Source organism: Brassica napus, chromosome A9 (genome assembly GCF_020379485.1).
Source record: "Brassica napus cultivar Da-Ae chromosome A9, Da-Ae, whole genome shotgun sequence".
NCBI lineage: Eukaryota > Viridiplantae > Streptophyta > Magnoliopsida > Brassicales > Brassicaceae > Brassica > Brassica napus.
The window spans coordinates 36,547,394-36,568,664 of NC_063442.1; the positions used below are offsets into that span (position 1 = coordinate 36,547,394).

The 21,271-nt window shown below is 36.7% G+C and overlaps 3 protein-coding genes and 1 pseudogene across 4 annotated transcripts; all 4 read right to left on the reverse strand.

The window, feature by feature from the left end:
• Window positions 1–6,947: 6,947 nt before the first annotated feature.
• Window positions 6,948–10,355, reverse strand: LOC106368314 (pentatricopeptide repeat-containing protein At3g59040). Its single transcript, XM_022691201.2, has 6 exons — window positions 10,137–10,355; window positions 9,411–9,726; window positions 8,729–9,268; window positions 8,529–8,653; window positions 8,340–8,438; window positions 6,948–7,854 (listed from the first exon to the last, which is right to left on the reverse strand). The coding sequence occupies exons 1-6, from the start codon at window positions 10,190–10,192 to the stop codon at window positions 7,095–7,097; spliced, it is 1,896 nt and encodes a 631-aa protein (XP_022546922.2). The 5' UTR covers window positions 10,193–10,355; the 3' UTR covers window positions 6,948–7,094.
• A 270-nt stretch (window positions 10,356–10,625) lies between these two features.
• Window positions 10,626–12,389, reverse strand: LOC106379436 (annotated as a pseudogene).
• Window positions 12,390–12,962: 573 nt separating this feature from the next.
• Window positions 12,963–15,924, reverse strand: LOC111200351 (transcription factor PIF5-like). The gene is made up of 6 exons (XM_022691202.2): window positions 15,291–15,924; window positions 14,883–14,960; window positions 14,042–14,765; window positions 13,856–13,921; window positions 13,400–13,750; window positions 12,963–13,304 (listed from the first exon to the last, which is right to left on the reverse strand). Exons 2-6 carry the CDS (start codon window positions 14,951–14,953, stop codon window positions 13,188–13,190), a joined length of 1,329 nt encoding a protein of 442 aa, XP_022546923.2. The 5' UTR covers window positions 14,954–14,960; window positions 15,291–15,924; the 3' UTR covers window positions 12,963–13,187.
• Window positions 15,925–18,005: 2,081 nt separating this feature from the next.
• On the reverse strand, window positions 18,006–20,892 carry LOC111200615 (cytochrome b561 and DOMON domain-containing protein At3g59070). 2 transcript variants are annotated; one of them, XM_048741260.1, is made up of 2 exons: window positions 19,474–20,889; window positions 18,006–18,448 (listed from the first exon to the last, which is right to left on the reverse strand). In XM_048741260.1, exons 1-2 carry the CDS (start codon window positions 20,685–20,687, stop codon window positions 18,211–18,213), a joined length of 1,452 nt encoding a protein of 483 aa, XP_048597217.1. In that variant the 5' UTR covers window positions 20,688–20,889; the 3' UTR covers window positions 18,006–18,210. The 2 variants fall into 2 exon arrangements, with proteins under 2 accessions (XP_048597217.1, XP_048597216.1); XM_048741259.1 differs by having other exon boundaries at window positions 18,006–20,892.
• Between the last annotated feature and the right edge of the window lie 379 nt (window positions 20,893–21,271).

Here is a 21,271-nt window from a genome sequence, read left to right on the forward strand (position 1 = left end):
AACGAACACCAAACTATACGTATGTTGATATACTTGCTACCTATTGCAGAGAGACCACTTCAAACAAATGCATCAGTTGCTGAGAAACTCATATTATTTTTAAATATAATGATAATTAATATATCAATCTTGTATCAGATTACTTTTCTTAATAATAGAATCAATAATCACGGGTTTGTTTAATATGAGAGTTCATTGATGTTACGCTGAAAGTGATTCTAGCTTCTTTTTCTTTTTTGTCATCTGTTAGATTAATCTGTTAGATTAATAAAAGGTCATCAAGACCAACATTTATGCAATATGCCTCAAAAACTCAATAGAAACTACACTAATAGCAAAAACATATATAAATGTTCGCAGTTGTAAAATCACAAAGAAGCAAACGTTTATAATTAAGCATAAGACAAAGATATTAGTTCAGTGTGAGGTTCAATGTTCCAAATACGCACCGTTTGATCAAAAGAACCATAAGCAGGCTTTGTCCCCTGGGATAGTAGATAAGAATTAGCGCTGAGATCTGCCTGAGACTTCTTTCTGATCCACACGACTCATATCCTCTACGGTTGAAGCCTTCCCTCTTCCTTTCCCTTGGATTATGTATATCCGTTTTGGCTAATCCAAAGGGTCTATGCTCTACATCTAATTGACAATAGGGAAAGAAATTAAAGTCGCTGTTTTTTTCGTAAAAGAAACTTGAAACAGGATACAAAAAAGTAAGCACCTACCGAATATGAAAATGTACACGCTTGTTTGGTAGATAATTTTATATCAACATCTTTTCCTCCAGTTCAACGCTACATCTTAAAATCCTCATGAGATTCCTCAGCTTGTAATCTTCAAAAAAAAAAACAGAATCACGAAGACTAATGAGTTTCCATCAATAGCTGTAAGATATAAACAGAGTTTGAAAGCTTATCAGAAGCGCCTAATCTACTTGGGTGGTTTGAAATTGACAATCAAGCAACATCTATAAAAGTAGATAATGCGTTTACTTTGATCCAAAATGCACAATATATTTGAGAAAGAACATGTACATTGTATATGTATACGGATATAGTCTCTTATGAAAAATGCAATGAACTTGAACACGTTGACACGATTTTCTTGCTGTCTTTATCAACGATGTCCCCACTTCCTTGGACTGTCCAAAACCTAATCAATCCCATTCCCAACTACAAACCAAACCAAGTTAATTTTGTTTGTGAGTTTAATGTATGAGATCGAATCCGAAAGAAAACCAAACCGACATTAACTAATATAGCTACCGCCGACAATGTAAGATTCATATACTTTACTTCTTCAATCTTAATCTCGTTGATATTACAAAAGCACGAAACTAAATGTAATACATTTGTTCCAAAAAATCCCCTAATACCATTAGCATAACAAATAAAGATTTTTTTTTTTTTGTCGACAACATTACAGACTCATATTGACCCTGAAAACCAAATTGGGAGATGTTGATCCATGTGAACGACGAAAGACGGCTGAATCCTGGCACTGCGTGCTAGACTATCCGCCTTCGTATTTTGCGTTCTTGGTACATGAATGATCTCTGATCGTATAAAACTCTCCTTCAGGTTCTGAATATCTACCAAATAACTTGCAAAAGCTGGCCATTCTTCTGGTTCCGAAACCATCTTCACCAATTGAGAACAATCCGTTGCAAATGTAACCTGAAATTGTCTTAAATTTCGCATACATTCCATAGCCCATAATAGCACCTCCATCTCTGCATGCAAGGGGGTTAAAGTAGCCCGGACGTTCCTTGCGCCCATCAGTCCCTCAAAGCCTTCTAAAGAACTAAACCAACCTTGACCAGAGAAAGTATCACCCTCTTTCCACGAGCCATCTGTAAAACACCATCGTCCGGGAATTGATGGATGAGACGTAACCTGTACCTGTGTTCCCGTTCTCTGTTCATTCAAAAGTTGTGCCTCTGCCCAGAGTGTCGATTCCGTTTCTGCCAACTTAAGAGTATCCTTAGGATCCATATCCAAATTACTAAAGACCTTATTATTTCTTCCTTTCCAAATATACCATAGTATCCAAGCAAACTGATGATCCTCCATCTGCGGGACAATCCGCCAAAAAAGATGATCCATGTTCGTAAAAAGAGAACTCGTTGGGAAGACGGCTGGATTTGTTGGAATCTTGGAAAGAGCCCAAACCCGACGTGCTGGAGGACATTCAAAAAATACATGATTAATCGATTCCTCCTCCGCTCCACATCTTGCACAACCTATCTCACCTTGCATTCCTCGCGCCTTCAGATTCTTCTTAACTGCCACACACCCTGAAACCAATTGCCAAAGAAAATGTTTTATTTTTGGTGGACACCTGATTTTCCAACAAAAAGCCTTCAGAACGTCAACTGTTGGTCCCATCAATAATGGTGGTCGTTCTCTGTCCGGATAAATTCGCTCCACCTGGTATCCTGATTTAACCGTGAATTTTCCATTGTGTGTGAAATGCCATCCGTCTCTATCGACCATCTGATGTCTGCTCAGTGGTATACTTTCTATGATTTTCACATCCTGAGGATCAACCAAATCCCGTAGGACCTGCGAATTCCATTGTCGCGAAGTGGGATCAATAAGTGAAGCCACTGTGAGATCGGGATACAAATGATGTTGATTTTTATTGGCTGGTCTCGGGCGAGTGGTTGGGAGCCAAGGATCGTTCCATACTGATATAGAAGATCCTGTTCCCACCCGTTTGATTAGTCCTTTGCTTACCAGAGATCTAGCAGATACAATACTCCTCCAACCATAGGACGGAGAGTATGAACGGATCGGTTCAAGAGGTGAGACATGCCGAAAATACCTCCCCTTGAAAACTCTAGAGAATAAAGTGTTTGGCTTTTCTATCAGCCTCCATAACTGCTTACCAAGCATTGCGGTATTGAAGTATGTTATATCCTTAAAACCTAAACCCCCTTCTTCCTTACTGACGCAAACTTTATCCCATGATTTCGATACCTCTTGAACTACCCCCAGGATTCCACCAAAATTGTGCCACCGCACTCGTCAGTTTTTTTGTGGTTGCCTTAGGTAAACGGTAACACGACATCGTATGATTCGGCAATGCCGTAATCACTGATTTAATAATCACTTCCTTTCCTCCTTTCGTGAAAAACTTAAAAGTCCAACCGTTGACCCTGCTGTTTAGACGATCCTGCACAAAGCCAAAAACTTGAATCTTGGAGCCCCCAATATTTTCCGGTAAACCTAGATAAGATCCCATTCCCCCCCAAATTCTGAATTCCCAGAATATCTCTTAGCTCCTGCCTGACCGATTCCTCAATTTTGTGTCCAAATTGAATCGACGACTTTTCAAAATTTATCAACTGTCCAGAAACCACCTCATACTCTTTTAAGATCCTTAGAATAGTGTGACATTCTTCCTTTTGAGCCTTGCAGAAAAATAAGCTATCATCCGCAAAAAACAAATGTGAAATCGATGGACAAGCTCTGGCTACCTTAATCCCTGTTAATTGTTTCCCTCTCTCCGCCTTCTTAATATTAGCAATCAATGCCTCAGTACACAAAATAAATAAATAAGGGGACAACGGATCTCCTTGTCGTAAACCTCTGTGTGGTACAATGAGTCCCCGTGGTTGTCCATTTAGCAGAATCCTATATTGAACTGAGGAGATGCACTCCATCATTAATTTAATCCAGTGCTGATGGAAACCCATCTTCTCCAATAATGCTTTAATAAAAGACCATTCTATCCTATCGTACGCTTTACTCATATCCGTTTTAACTGCCATATACTTCCCTTGACACGCCTTATTTGTCCTTAAACCATGGAACATTTCCTGAGCTATAAGAATATTATCAGAAATCAAACGCCCTGCCACAAACGCCGATTGAGTCTCTGAAACGAGAGAGGGTAAATAGACCTTCAACCGTTGACACAAAACCTTCGATATTATTTTATACCCCACATTACATAAACTGATTGGTCGCAACTCCGTCATCCTTGTAGGCCGTTCTGTCTTTGGAATCATACAAATATTAGTAATGTTTAACCTTGGATCCATTTCCCCCGAAACCAAAAAATTATTCACCATCTCTACCAAATCATTTTTAATAATATGCCATGAATGTTGAAAGAAAAGAGCAGTCATGCCATCCGGTCCTGGTGCCTTTTCTGGATGCATCATAAATAGAGCCTCTCTAACCTCGACTTCAGTTGCCATTCTCAATAACCATCGGTTTATCTGAGGAGTGATTCCTGGTGTTATTTCCGACAGAAAATCATCAAACTCAGATGGAGAAGTGGTACTAAAAAGTTCTTCAAAATAGTCTACCGCTACTTTTTCAACTCTATTATCCTCTGTAATCCAATTTCCAGCTACATCATGTAATCCAACAATCCTATTACGTACTCTTCGTTGCTTAGTCAAAGCGTGGTAAAATTTTGTATTAAGATCCCTAGATGAATACCACATATTCCTACTTTTTTGGTGTCAATACTCCTCTTCATCCTTATATGCCTCTTGTAGCTTCCCGGACACCTCCAATATATCCTCCTGAGACCTAGTATCATCAGTTTGTACCTCCTCTAAAGCCTTCTGCAACTCCGCAATTTTATCCTTTCCAAAAGGGGGATTATTTTTACGCCATTTTCCAATTTGGCGACGACAATTACTAATCTTTTCCACTATACCATTCTCACTTCCTTCCTTATATTCCGACCATCCCATTGTAATTGAATCCATTAAGCCCTCTTGACCAACCCATCTCTTATCAAATCTAAATTGACCTTTTCTCCTTAGAACTTTATCATCAAGGAAAGCCACCAAAGGTCGGTGGTCAGATGCCACCATTCCTAAATATTCAGTATGAGAACATAGAAATAGCGTGTGCCATTCCTCATTAGCTAGGGCACGGTCTAAGCGACATCTCACCTTTACTGCCCCTTTTCCTTTACCTCTTCTCCCTTGCCATGATAATTTGTTTCCTTTAGCTGGAAATTCCAGCAATCCACTATTTCTATAACTGAAATAAAGATTATATAACTGAAATTCAAAAGATTTTTAAAATAAACCAAAATAAAATACCAAAGAAAGGGATACATCGTGAAGACATACTATCTTGTTTAGCTCAGCTCCGTTACGGACCCATTCTTGTGGCCGGCCCATAAGTGAAAAATACCAACCAGTGAGTCTGTCTAGAACACACCTTTGTGTCTGTCTGTCTGTCTCCACTGAAAATGGCTTGTGGGTTTTGCTCCCTGCGTCCCACTCTCACTTCCTTATTCTCCTCGTCCCACGCTTTTGCGCTTGCGCACACTCCACACTGGCGTTCGAGCTCCCTCCGTATCTCCCCCACTTTATCAGCTACAACTCTTCCAATTAGCTCCTCCTCCTCCTCCTTCTTCACGTGGGATGACGTCTTCGAGATCGGTCGGAAGGAGTTATCTGCCAGCGTAAGCTTCATCATCTGAATAAGCTTCAAAGAATACTCATTCGCCTCCCATCTTGGAATTGAGCACAAACACAGGAAAGAGTTTCCATGGAAGGAGGATTGTACAGTGGATCTATTGTCGGATTTCTAGTTAGGGCTTCAAGGAAATCAAAGTAAAAACTGAAACCGATACACTTGCTTTGATCGGAGTTTGAATAGATCGTGATATCCAAAGAGGCACAACAAATGGTCAAGCATCTTAGTTAAAAGAAGAAGGGGAAAGGGCAAAGAGATGAGATGTCGACATTATAAGATTTTCTCAGATTTGGGCTTCTTCCCTTTTCACGGATCAAAAAAAATTAACAGCCCAAGATCAATCCAATTTTGGTTTGACGTGGAGGAAAGAACCAACCCCATTGGATGATTTTAATTGCTGACGTGGACACTCTAGCTATTGATCTTATTCCCCTTTTATTATTGTTAGATATAAATTTAAATTAAGAAAAACTAACATTGGAAAAACAAGAAGTTAATATAAAAAAAAAACCGACAAATAATATTATAAATAAAATAAATTTATAAGACACAATCCGCGGAAAAAATCTCTAGTATTAATAAAAGGCAGAAAATCTACTCAAAACTTCAAAGTTTCTGGTTATTAGTAAATCATGATATTAAGAAAAGAGGCGACGATACACCATATGACCTCTAGAAATCATTACAATTGCAAAATGAACTTCTTGAATGAGGAAAATAAAAAGTATGCATTTCAGACTATCATGGAGATAACTATCGAAAATAGCATTCTTAAGAGTCATCAATTTTTCCTCTTGATATATTCTAAAGATTGTAAAAAATAAAGGTCTAATAAATTCATCTAAATATAAAAATGTTGTTTTTAAAACGGTTCCATTAATTTATGATGATTTTGGAGTAAAACAATCATGTAACTATAACATAATAATTTTATACAAAAATATTTCATACTTATGTTACTCTCAAATCTTTCATAATTTTTGCCTCCAAGTTATTTTCTATATTTATGGATTAATGTTTTTTTTGTTGCTTAAATTTGATGCGATTTTTTTTTGTTTTGAACATGATGAATTAATGTTTTTCTTCGTTTATCTTCCTTAAACTACCATCGGTTTCGCTAACAGTCAATTCTATACACCTAATCTAATCATAACACCCAGTGACAAAAGTTAGCGAGACCACTTCTATTCACCTAAACCAGTCTTGGACATGCAGTATGATCTTTGCTCACTCTTTCTCTCTTTGTTTATATTTATACATATCATAAGATTTAGAAGATATTTTATTACAGGGGATGGATGATTGCAGAAGTCATACTTCAAAGTTCAAACCATAACTCTCTCTCTCTCTCTCTCTCTCTCTCTCTCTCTCTCTCTCTCTCTCTCTCTCTCTCTCTCTCTCTCTCTCTACAGGGCAAAGTTCTTACCTGTACTATGTATATCTGTTGCAGGCGGACAATGCAGCTCATTAGTTAAAAACTTATGCAAATGAGAATGGTAGCCACCAAAGGAGTCTAAACCTTGTGTTTCTTAGGATTGAGTAACAATTTCATTTCGTAAACTACAAACACAAATAATGGACAACCTATTAAGTCCTCTTCTGCAAAATCTCATTTGATGATTACAAAACATATAGTAGTTTTCATAACTCCACAAGTTCTTCCGTCTGCGAGCCAACATAAGCCAAAGACCCTTCCTGTGCTTTATCATACAACACAGTTTCTTTTGCACCATCAACATCATCATCTTCTTCTTCATCCTCATCCTCATCTTCATCTTCATCACTACTAGTGATATAATTGTCTTCATCATCATCATCATCAGTTCGGTAAACACCAGCAAGGATGGTTGTCTTCTCATCTATAAGACCAGTAACTTCCTTAGCTTCCTCCAGATCATCTTCATCCTCATCACTACTAGTGATATAATTGTCTTCATCATCATCATCATCATCAGTTCCATCGACTCCAGCAAGGCTCGTTGTCTTCTCATCTACGAGACCAGTAACTTCCTTAGCTTCCTCCAGCTCATCTTGACTTGAGGCCAATGATAAAAGCACATTCTTAGCTTTCTGATCAGGTGGAACACCACAACTCTCCATCTCCTTGTACCAACTAAGAGCGCTCCCAAAATCCTTGCACCTCCCAGACGCATCCATGATCGTTGTTAAGATGGTTTGGTTCGCTTTGATGCCACTTAACCTCATTTTCTCATATACCTCCATAACCTTATCAAGATCGTTTGCTTTGGCATAACCTTTTATCATTGTCCCATAGGTTACTATATTCGGCTCAAAACCATCTACTTTTATCCTCTTGAAGAATTTCTCAGCACCCTCCATGTCTGAAGCGTTTACATACGCTGATAACATTGTTGTGTAAGAGCAGAGATCCGGATAAAATCTGCAAGAAAATTATGTTCCGTTACCAATCTCAAATGTAGAGGCAACACAGTTCATATTAGGCTGGGATTTTGAACCGAACCGAACCAAAACTTTCAGTTAGTTCGGTTCGATTCGGTAAGTTTTTTTTTAAAGTTCGGTTTTCAGTTTGGTTCGGTTCGGTTCGGCAATCTGTTACTTCGGTTTTCTTTAGAAAAAGTTATAACCAAACATACCAAAAACTCGAACATAACTAATAGAACTAACCGAATTTCAAACCGAACTAACCAAAATAACTGAACTAACCGAATTAAACCGAACTTATCCAAAATTTTAACAAAATATAACCAAAATCAAAAACTTTTGTAGGATTTTCAAAAACCAAACTAACGGAATACCGAACCAAACTTTATTTCGGGTTAATTCGGTAAGATTTATGTTGAACCAAACTAACGGAAAACCGAAGTACCCGCAGGCCTGGTTCATATGATATAACTACTTATTTACCTGTCCCGTCGCATGCTTTTAAAAACGGTCTTTGCTTGCTCCACCATTCCAGAAATAGCAAATGCATCAAGCAAAATGTTATAAGCTTTATGCGTTGGCCTGATAAAACGATAAATAAAGACAATAATATATCCAGAAGAGAGACCATTCTGTAGAATCTTCAGCAATAACTAGTTGTTGGAAACTGACCTTACACCAGCATCAAGCATCTCTTCAAAAACAGATAAAGCTTCCTCCTCTCTCCTTGCTCTTCCATATGCTTTGATAAGCAAAGCATAACTTACAACGTCAGGTTGAATATCAGATCTTTGCATCTGCAAAGTTACACAAAGGATTAAGATCACTACTATCACAGGCCACAATACTTAGAAAGGATCATTCAGAATCACCTGGTCATAGATCTTTGACACTTCTTTATAGTTAGTTTCAAAGGACATAAGACTATTGTAAGTAACAGTAGACTTTGGAACTCCTTTCTCTGCCATTGAAGAAAACACTTTTCTAGCCTTCTCATAGTTTCCAGCCTTCTTGTACATGTATATCATCATGTGATACATCTTCTGATCCGGCTTCAACGGAGATATCTTCTCATCTAAAAGAGTCTCGAAAACCTCTTCAGCTTCTTTAAACTTGTTCCCTTCCACGAACGTCTTGAGTATGATCTGATAAGTCACAGCAGAAGGCTCTGGCCCTGAGGACTGCATCCTCCTGAATATGGCTTCAGCGTTGTTGCATTTGCCTCCTCTTCCGTAAGACTCCATGAGAGCGGTGTAGGAGATCACGTTTGGACTCGATCCCATCTTGCTTAGTACGCTTAAAACCCTCTCGGCTCCGTTGAAGTTTCCTAGCTTCCCGTAAGCTGTGATGAGCATCAGAAAGTCCATTTCACTGAAGTTCCACCAGTTTTGGTATCTAAGCCATTCAAGAATCTGCAAAATCAAATGAAACAAGTGAACAAAATATTAAAATATTAACAGTAGACTATAAGATGGTTCATCTAATATCTCTCTACCAAGATTCAAGACTAACTTCATGATTGAAAGATTGTAAAAACAGTTTCATTCTCCATACCTCACTGACGAGGTTCCATTTCTTTAGCTGCTTGAACCTAACCAAAGTACCCAAAACAAGGTCCCTGGGAAGACCTTGGTCACCGTCAGTTTTGTACTGCCTAAGGACAGAAACTGCAGAACCAGCCGATTCGATCTCTAACATTAGCCCTCTCCATCTCTTCTGATCAACCTCATCTGCTGCATCTTTGAAAACCTCCATCTTCCTCCTCTTTTGCAAAAACTTCCTTGGGGCAAGCATCCCCATACAAACAACTCTGAACCGGTTTTGGATTTTAACACCAACATTAATACTATTGTTCTGTAGTTTCCTCTCTCTGACACAAAGATAAACACACAGAGACTTTCAGTCAATGAAACAGCTTAAGCTTATACGAATCGATTGAATTAAACGAAACCACATCACGTTTTTGTCTCAGAGATTCGTAAAGGCGGTTGCTTTTAAAATGAAAGACGAAACAGAGTCTAGAACAGAGCATGTCCAAACCCCCAACACAGAGAGACTTTCAGTGAACGATAAACCCGTTAAGGATTACAGATTAAGCTTACACAACCGATTGAATTAAACGAAACCCAGCACGGGTTTTCACAGAAACTCGTAAAGGCGGTGCCTTTTTGCAATGAAGGACGAAACAGAGTCTAGAACAGAGCATGTCCAGAACCTAACCAAACTGAGAGTTGTTCGAGAAAAGGTAAGGAAGTAGATAGGAAAGAGAGGAGAGGAAACCTGTGATTACTTGATGGAACTGAGACGAACGGCTTGAAAATTACAGTTTGTGACATCTAAAGTTCGTAGCTTTCTCCTCTGTCGCAGCAGCTTAAGAGGACGACGAAGAAGAAGAGAGCAGCTATTCTTCTCTTATCCTTTAAAATTAAAATTTCGAAGTTGTTATTTTTCTTTTACTTTCTTTTTGTATTTCTTGAGCACCTGTGTTTTTAAACCTAACCCAAACCGGTGGTCGAACCAAATTAAACTGTTAATTAAAAAAAAAGAGTCCAAATCAGATGTATAAAACTAGGTTTATTTGCAATTTGCTATAAAAGTCGACTTATTAATTAGTTTTGTCTTTCAAATCATAAAAGTAATTTTTTATTTGTTTGTTATATTTTTGTAACAACAATATTTTTTGTTATATTTAATTTTAAAATTTTCATAACTCACAATGGAAAATATTTGAAATTTTAAAATTAGTTTAAGATTTAAGTCAAAAATTAGCCTTTGACCCGTGCACCCGCACGGGTTTATTCATGTTTTTAACTTTTAACAATGTCATAAACAATTATTTTTATTTTCTTGTTATAAATTCATAAGTTTTGTCAATGATGTGTTCTGTTCAATGTGTTTTGCATCTATTTATGAACTATGAGATTATGTCGATTTTGGTAAAATAAAAATTAAATTGTAAGATATTAACGTTTTTTATAGTTTTACGAAATTATACTATTAATATTGGGATTTATAGTTAAATATAAGTTCAAATTTTATATTGATTTTTTAAAACAAATAAATTATTTAGACAGAAACATAAAAAATAATGAAAGCAAGTAACCGAAAAAAACAATTGTACCACAATTTTTGAGAAAAAAACTTCAGTATAATTTTGTAAAGAACAAAAACACAGTGGATATTTGGAAAAGAATGACTCAGAGTCCATCATGTGTTTTTTTTTTAACTTGTACCACAGTCCACAAGCAATACAATTACCGTCTGCTCTAGAACTTTGAAGATCACATATGGCTACTTGAGCCAGGCTTAGAGCTTGGTCAAGATCATATAAAGGAGCAAGCTTTAGAACAAACCCGTCAAAGTTACTTGTTTTCTCCAAGATTGAATGTCTTAGAGCTTCCTCACATTTACAAAAATATATATGTGGTTCATATATATTAGGAAGGTATACCCATGGGTCAAAGTCTATGCTTAGCCGGCATAGTTACTTGTTTTCTCCAATAAGTCCGTGATATAATATTCTCTCTGGTGGAAGCTGGATACTCTCTGCTGGTTATAGTTGTTTGGAACATGCTAAAAGAAGGAGAGCAAAGGGAGCACAAAAAGGTCTTTCTCATCCTCTAAAACGAAGTTGTCCAGATTCTTTCCTACCACCAAGTCCATCTCTTTTTCCAGAGAAGAATAACAAAGATTAATCTAAGGGATGATGAAGACCTAATTCTTAGGGGATAGTAAGAGAATGGCACTCACCTGATCATCCATCAAGGCATCAATTGTTGCCTCTTATAATCAACAATAATCTCTCGACCATCAATAAATGAATGATGAGCATCCTACAAGAAACCACCACAAAAGAACATTCCTTTCCGACAACTAAACTCCACTGTTGATACAGAAAATATACATTTCAAACAGCTTTAAAGAACAAAAAAAAGAGTAAGCATCACCTAGTACCTCGTAAGCACGACACATCTCCTTCTCAGGCTCATACTCCACAAAAGCATATCCTCGTGAAGCACCCTCACTAAACAAAATGTAACAACATAATGTATAATCAACACAGTTATGCTAAGACAATATGTGTACAAACCAACAGAAGTAAGATCATAAAGCAGAGCAATTGCAAAGCCTTTACCAATGTGTTTAACCAGCCGAAAGCTCTTAACTTTACCGTATTTATGCATAGCCTGTAAAGAAGAACCTTTATCCTCACTCCTACAGCAAAAGTGTAATTCCACGTATAAAACACATACTCTTACCTCACGAAGAGTCTCCTCCGATGTAAGATGAGAGGAGATTCGACCCACGAAGAAAGTACAGTAAGGATCTCCAGCTGCTTTGGATCACCAGGGATCATCTTCAAAACCCCAAATCACATATCAAATAAATCAACTTTGCGACTTCAGAGACAAAAACAGAGAGAGAGAGAGAGAGAGAGAGAGAGAGAGAGAGAGAGAGATTACATAGGCTGGTGTTATAGCTGAGGAGAGCTCGACGAAAGCCGCCGTTATTATGTGGGGCAATGTCGTAGGTTTAATCACGTTTAGTAAGGAGATAAAACTACCATGTTTTAATTCCAGTGGCATTAGAATGTAATTTTTGTGTAACTTTAAGGAGTAAGTATTATTTGTACTTCTACCTTAATAGTTTAGATATTAGTTCTGCATTTAATTTTATTTAGTTTGTATCTACATTTGATTTATAATCATTTCTATTGAAAACTTTAGTAAGAAAATTCAGTTATGTTTGTAAAATTTACTATATAATTAACAAAAAAAACAGTTAAGTTATATTTTTAATTTGTGACTAAATCCAATTTTAATACGGTTGAATTGAAATGAACCCGGTTCATATTGAGTCATAATTTAAAAAGAATCCGGTTCGTTATCGGGGTCCGGTTTAAAAAAAGAATGGTTTAAACACAAAAATGGAGGCGTTAAGCAAGTTGCGTTAAGGACGAATATACTCTTTATCACGTTCACGTTTTCCGATTTCTTTTGTTTTGTTGCGTCTACGTTTTTATTAAATTTTGTAGAATATAAACAAAGGCCCGTTAAGTGTATTTCTAAGCCCATTTAAACTGTTTTTGAAGCCTTTGAGCTCATATAAGAGGAAATAATAATCACATTATCAAGTTAACAATGTTGATTTGCGTATCACTCATCCAAATATAAAAATAGATGATACAAGACATCTTGTTGTTCTCAATAAAAGTATTAATATTTGACTGTACTGCCTTAGTAGAACCGTATAATACATTTCTTAAGTTTCATGTTTATGCCTCTAAAATAGATAATAAGAATAATATCATGAAAAAAACATTTTTCCACGTCAGCCAGTTTTACCCATACGAAGACTGTCGGTGGTAACCGGTGTCGACAGTTGACTTTGTTGTCCCACCTGAGACCCAAATCTCATCATGTCCATTGGTTGTTGCACTGTTTGCGTCTGCATGTAGTTTCAACATTACACATCAGATATTCAACAAGCTTTTTGAAAAATAATCAATAACAAGACTCTTCTCCTTCAAACGTTGCACTAACCTGAGTGGTTGCCGGCATCGGTGGAAACCCACCCATGTACCTAGCAAGCTGCTCCGACAACATTTGGTTCTGTGCTTGCATCTGAAACTGTACGGCCGGGTTTTGACATACTAAACCGGGATGGTTCTGTGCAGCAGGACGGTTCATAACCGGAAATTGAGGCATTTGCATTTGACTCTGCATAGCCATCTGATTTATATATTGAGATGACTGTACACCGGGAAACATCATTGGAGTCGCTGCTGCTGCTGCCGCTGCCGCCATTCCACTTCCCATCCACATCACTTGGAGTTGCATTTGTAGTGTTTTCAAGTAATCAATGGCTTCATCCAAAATCGACGCTTTATCAGTCTGCAAGATTAATAACATATAATTAATCAATCTCCATCGATAAATCTCACCTTAACCTTGGTTATTTTTCAGTTTTTTTTCTTTTTGTCTTAAAAGAGAACTTACTTTACTGCAATGAGGTATAAGTTCTTGTAGAGCTTTCATTCTCTCATTAATCCGATCTCTTCTTCTCTATAATAAAACCAAGATCATAATAATTAAACATTTATATAGGAATTTACCTTAATTAAGATTAACAGAGTTGCTGCTAAACCAAAAAATAATTAAGTATGTAATGTTACAAGTACATACCCTTTCTGAGAGATTATGAACTTCAGCCGCACGGCTTCTTCTAGTAGATCCTGACCGTTGGCTAGATTTGTTACCCATGGTTTGATCATCGGTTGGCATCAAACGTACATCAGACTGAGACATGGATTCTTGATCAGTGTCCATTGCATGTTTTCTTTTACGGCTAATGGATACGCTTCTTCCACTCTCAGTTTCTTTGCTGCAGCCGGACGACCCACCAGACGAAGTGTCAAGTCTTTCTTCGACGTTCTTGCTTCTATCACTCATAGAAACCGGAGGATGAGTCACTTGATGATCATTTGTAGACTGGTTGCTCCCACAATGGCTCGGTCCAACGCTTACAACCGGTGGCCAAAACTTAGGAGGAGCCATGGCTTTAGCCTCCGGTTTAGCCGCCTCTTTGATAGTCAGTGGCTTCTTGGGATGATTTGGACCATCAAGATGATCGACTGAAGAGAAGAAGTGGGAGGAGAACTCGGATTCGAAGGGGTCAACTACATCTTCAGGAGGGTACTGGATCCATGAGACGGTTTCTTGATCTCCCTGAACATTTTCGTTATGTTTTCGTATTGTTTCTTGGTTCTCAAGGTAAGTATTATTTGGTTTTCGTAGGGCTTGATCATGTTTGTGGGTTTGGACTTGGACTGATGGTTCTCTACGGACTTGGCTTTGTAAAACCACCTGACCATCTCTCCATAGTAGCTCCACTAGTTCATCTTCTGGTCTGAACAAAACATGAATAATCACATACAAATACACAAACAATAAAACTTATAATTATGATAGAATTTAAAAGTGAAACTGATAATTAGTATAAAATATATGGATGTGGTATACATACCTGACTGATCTTTTATTAGAGGACATGTGAAAATTATCTTCAAAATTCCAATCAGAAAACAGTTGTTCCATGTCAGATCTGTACAGAAGATTCCCAAATAAGAATATAATAAATTACTTTTTGCAACTGAATAAAAAACTAATGATTAGATATATAGTTGATTAAGATAATGTTTAACATGAACTTTTCGACTATTAGGAGCATAAAAGGATGATGAAAGCAATCATCAAACGTTGAAATATTTATACCAAATCCGAACAGTTTAATCATTAGAGAAGATTAGGGAAGGAATTATAAATAAAAAATCTCATCTCCAGCAATTCAGGAGATAATGATTTAATAGGGCATAAAAAGTAACTAATTCCATATATAGTACATCTCAAAACCCAAAACCTTTAAAGTAGTTACCAGATTTAGAACCCCTGAATGATGAGAAGATCTTCTTAACTATATCTGCTTTCTGTTTCACACGTAAAGAAATAGAGCTAAGAGAAGACTCTCTCTCCTAGCTCTCTAGGTTTTTATCTCTCTAGATAAGTCACAAATTTTTAGAAAATGAGAAATGAAAGTTGAAACAGAAGAAGAGGGCATAGAGATAGAAAGGAAAGGCCAAGGTTCTTGCCAGGTTCAGACAGAAAGCGACAAGAGAGGAAAGAGAGGCAGAGTGAATACAGCTAGCTAGCGAGCGAGTGAGGGAGAGATAATGATTCGGTGGGGGCAACAGTACTGAAACCCAATCAGGATGAGCGACACGTTGCGAGCTTTCAGACAAGGAGTTGATTGTTAGTGGGGGCCATAACCTCTTGGATCATGCTCTGTGGAGGTGAGAGATCTATTGCTCGATTTCTAGTGGTGGATTCTGATCTGTACCTTATCTGAAACACTCTTGACCAATGATTAAGGGTGTTTTTGTCAAATTAGCTACACCATAGCCAATAGTACGTACTGGAAAATGGTATAGTAATAATTTGATTTCCATAATTAGAGTTCGGCATATTTTCAACTACGGTTTTTATAAGTTCATCATCTAAAAAAAAAAAAAAAAAGTTCATCATCTACTAGAAAATTGAAAGGGTTTATTAATTATCTGAATTCAATTCTGTCAGAGTCTCGTTACAACCAAGATGGAACATTTTCCATATTACATTTAATTCACATGTTGACTACGAACGTTCTTATGTTATACTCCCTCCGTTTTTTAATATAAGTCGTTTTAGAGAAACTTTTTTGTTCCAAATTATATGTCGTTTTCGGTTTTTTATGTAACATTTATTAGTAATTAATGTTGTCTGACCAATGATAATATATCTTCTATTTTTCTATTGGTTAAATTGTGGTTAGGTAAATAATTAATGATGTTTTTGTTTCGAAAATATAAGAAATTAATGATTTTTTTAATCTATGTGCATAGCTTCAAAACGACTCGTAAAAAAATGTTTCTCGTAAAAAAACAGAGGGAGTACTATAATTTTGTACCCGACGGTGTCTATATATAAATGTTTCTCGTAAAAAAATTATAACCAAAGAAACTTACATTCACGATGTGGTAGTACATGGGGGGCCGTCGTGACTCGTTGTCATGGACCACAAACAATGGTCCACCCAAATTCTGCTCACGTTAATTTTCGAATCCTTATCACTTTAGTTTTCATATAAGCTTAGTTACAAACCCTTATCTCGCATAATTTTGTTCGTTGAAAGTGCATAAAATCCCTACCGATCTAATGATAATGAACATATTATGATGATATGATGGATACTTTGATCATTTTAGAACGTATTGCAACTTACAAGTTGAGATATTGTGGGGGCGATTATGACTAGAGCATCCACTGAAAGTAGAAGACGTTTTACTTAAAGTCTTTGGGCCTCATTTACTTTTTATCTAAGAAAGAGACAAGTTTGTATTGGCGTCGATTCGAAGCTATAGAAAGCCATCAGCCAAGCAAAGGTAAGTTTTATTTGCAGCCATATATATATATATATACACACAAACAAACACTGGATAAAAATAATTGGTCCCAACAAGCTATTATTATTTTGTTTAGAACTTTATATGATGCAAGTTGTGTGGACTAGGTTGATAGAATGATAGGTAGATTCATTCGTGTGAGTTATATATTGGATATTTTTCTGTATGGATGATAAATGAAATGTTATTTTCTGAATATAATCGAGTTCATTTAGCAAAAAAAAAAAAAATCAAGTAGATGTACATGCACGGCTTTAAACCGTATTTCATGATCATGAAACCCCTAAAAAGCCATACCATGGTTTAAAAGCCGTTGGTTGACTCAACTATGTTCGAATTCACATGATCAAACTCATGTCGGTAGAAGTCGTCGCCTCGGTGGACCATTTAATTTCATCTTCTAACCAATATGTGAATGAAAGCTATGATGAATACTAGATTTTGGCTAAATATAAGACACCAATAACCTTTTATAACTAAATAATTATAGATACGAGTATAATTTTCTCTTCAAGCGAATAGTCTAATACACATTGTTAGATAAGTTTATCTTTATAATAATTAATTACATAAAAAATACAATCAATAATTAACCGGAGAACAAAGTTGAGTAACTTGTAGTGTTTTTGGATAATTCAGAATGTTTGAAAGTTTATATATAAATGATAAGGTTTTCAATGATAGAAACACATCTCCGTGTGATACCCATCAGCTCCCTTGAGAATCTACTTAACGAAGTTGCCTAAGACGAAGAAAACAGACTTTACATAGTTTTTAAGTCTTCGAATGGATTTTTAAAAAGAAACAGCACAGGAGACGCAAAATAGAAACTCACATCAATTGGTTTGCATTGCAATTTGAACACCAGAAATAGCATGTGTTACATAGTCTTTAAGTGCTCGAATTGATTTTTAATGAACAAGGTGAATGCACTTGGTGTGGTTAAATGGCTCTAGCATGCATATCCCCACTTCATAATATAGACCAAAGAGGAGTTTCCTAGTTCAGATTGATCAAGTTGGAAATAAACTGTTCTAGTTCAAACTGCCTTTGCTATGAAGTCAGATATGAATTATCTGAGTCAGATATCAATATTGCTTATAATTTCTCTACTTATAAAATTAAAACGTGCGAGATGAATTTAAAACCACATGTTAATTTTTTATGTTTATCTTTATTTTATTTTATTTTTTGCATTTTACTGTGAATTGATTTGTATTTGGCAAAATTATAATTTCATAACAATCAGAAAAGGCCCAAATTTATTTCGTTGTAAACCAAAGGTCCAAAGTTTATTCATAGACGGATTTTTGCAAACTGTAGATACATTATTGCCAATTGGGCTTAATCATAACTCTAACGGTATAAGAGACCGTTCTGAAACCCCCAGGCAACGGTGGCGGCGGTGCAGGGATAGTAATAAGATGGTGGAAAGGATTGAAAGGTTAGAAGCGGCGAAGAAGTATGTGGATAAGAGACAAATGAACCTGAGGGGATCATGATGTTCTTCGTTATATTATAGTTTTCAATCTGAATTTCATATCCGCCGCTCCCTTTATCTTTGCTTCTTACCACCGCTTTTTTTGTTTTCGTTCTTCTCCGCCACCGACCTTGTGATGATCATATCTGAAGGTCCCAGAAAAATACAACAAGATTAAGCTAATTACAAACCTTTGATGTCTATTAGATTTCTCTCCTTTTATTTCAAATCTTTATCACAGCAATTTTCATAGAGGTTGAAAAGAAAATAGCATATTTTGTAAGGAAAAAAATTTAAATGAATATTTAACATGATTACCAAAAAGAATTGAATAAGTTGCATAATGTTGAGTATGTTCATGAAGCTTGTTCATCACAGTCTTTCAATCAATACACGATAAAGCCAAAATATAATGGCTAATTATATGCTCAGTTTTGCATAAATTTAAATGCTCTGTTTGATCCATTTAAATTATTCAACTCCAACAAATTTTATTGATCAGAACTGTATCGTGTACAAAGAATGGCCAACACGAATGCTAAAATAAGTAAGAGAAAATTTAATAAAACTAGACGACTTCAGTGTAAACAGATTGATCAACTTTTAGATCTTCTGGTTTCTTTCCAAAACTTTTAGGTCTTCTGTGGAGAAAGCAACGATACAGTCTTGTCTCTGATCTCTCTATCCAACCACCATGATTTTTTATTGGATTTGGACAAATTATCTGGCTTTGATCTGTACTTGTAATCCGTTTACATCTTCTAAGCTGACCAGAAAAAAAGGTTAAAGCCTTCTTTATGGGTTTAGGTAGTTTAGGGACTTTGATTAAGTGATCGTCTTTATACAAATATATTTATGAACCAATTCTCGAACTACACAATCGTTCCTCACTTAAATGTTACTGGCAATCGTTCCCCACAGTTATGGTCCATTTAAATTCTTGTTTGATTATTAAACCAAAACAACTTTTATTGATTATAACTGAATGGTCTACACGTAAAAAAATATAGAGAATGGTCCAACACGAACTGTCTGAGACAGCAACATGGAAAAAGAAATAAAACTAGACCACTTCAGTGGAAGCACTTTGATTAGCTTCTAGGTCTTCCGGTGTCTTGTCACCCCATCTGTTCATAAACTTCAAAATCTCCTTCTTAGAAGCACTTTGATTAGCTTCTTGTAGGTCTTCCGATTTCTTCACAAACAAGCCACCCCATCTCTTCTTGAACTGCAAGATCTCCATCACAATTGCAAACGCTCCAATAGCACAGATGATAGCAGTGTATGCGATCTTCCATCCACTTCCAGGTTGCAATATAACAAACCCTTTGTATATGTTGTACACGCTCAGCACAACCACCACGTATCCCATCGTGTGATGATACCAGTTCCAGTATGTTCTGTATTTATGGTCTTTACCCGGTCTTGCTTTGAGCGCAAGTATCTGCAAGAACCCTAAACAGAATATTAAAATCCCTATCACGGTATGCGCCGTACTTCTCATCCCGGTATGCCGTGCCATGTAGATCGCTGTTCCAAGACCTCCGAGAAGACCGGCTAAGTATCCGGTGAGCTGACAAACGACGTGTACGTAGAACCATGTGGGATCTAATGTTTCGTAGGTCTTCATGTAACGTGCAGCCATAACTCCAATAGGCATGAGAATCCCCCAACTCACTGTGTTGACCAATCCATGGATTCGCTTGACCAACAACATGTTTCCATTAACCGTTTTGGTCTCAGTCACTTGTCCGGAAAGCAAATCCAAAGTAGACATGGATTTGAGATGATCTCCACTCATAGCGTGCATCCCAAGTCTATCTCCTTCCTTCAACGGACCGTCTTGCCATAAGTGATTCACTACGGTTGTGTTAGGAGGCAGCACCATTGTTGCGAATATCGCCATCTCTCCATCAAGATACTCGGCGGATACTTGTGTTACACGAAAGCTAAGGGGAGACTCGTGAAGCATAGTAGCGTAGCTATTGATGTTTGAAGTATAAGCACGCATGACGCCAGATGTTGAGTTACGATAAGCCACGAGAGCTTGAGCGCCTAACATGCCTTTTTTGGTTGGGTTTATGGCCCAAGCGATCCAACTAGAAGACTCGAGATTGGCATGACGGTAAGCAACATCGAGAACTCCGGTTTCTCGAGCATAACTGAAGTGTAGGAACGAGTCTAACACCGGAAGATCCTTGCATGAACGATAATGTTTTCCGTTGTTGAAAATGTGAGATTCACATCGAGGCTGAAGTGTTTGATCTGTTGTTGTTGTTGCCGACGTAAAGAGTGGAGACGACAAGAACAGAAAGCACATAACGACTAGAATGGCTCTTGAAGATAAAGACATGATGTTGATGATTTGCTTGGAGAACACGAAGCTTAATGAATTTTTATGAAGGCAGAGTGAGTTGCACAAAGTAATAAGAGGCTTTGTTTTTTTCCGAGTAGTAGAAAGCTTTGCCCTATTGCTGCATATTTATAGAACTAGAGTTTCCATATTGTTGTTGTAATTTTCCTTTTTCTTTTATCTCTATCTCTCTGGATGGATAACACGTTCATAGGTTTATGATCCTTTAATAAGCGTTTTGTTAATCAAATTAAAACTTTCCATATTACGCTATTCTCCCCTTTTGATCCTCTAAAGTTTATTATTGAAATTGGAAAACAATCTTGATCCTAGAACTTTACCAATCCTGATTCTTAATTTTAAATATGAAGGAACTTTCAAATAAAATACAAATTTCAGAATCCCGGTATTATAAATTATTTATAAGCAAGATACTCGTATAGTATAAATAATACACAAAAATAATGTTAATGTCATCCAATAAAATTCGATGATAACAAAAGTCAAAACGAAATCATTTTGTTTTGTTTATATTGACGTGGAATAGTGTCACAATGAAAAGCATCAAGTTCTTTTCCATCCAA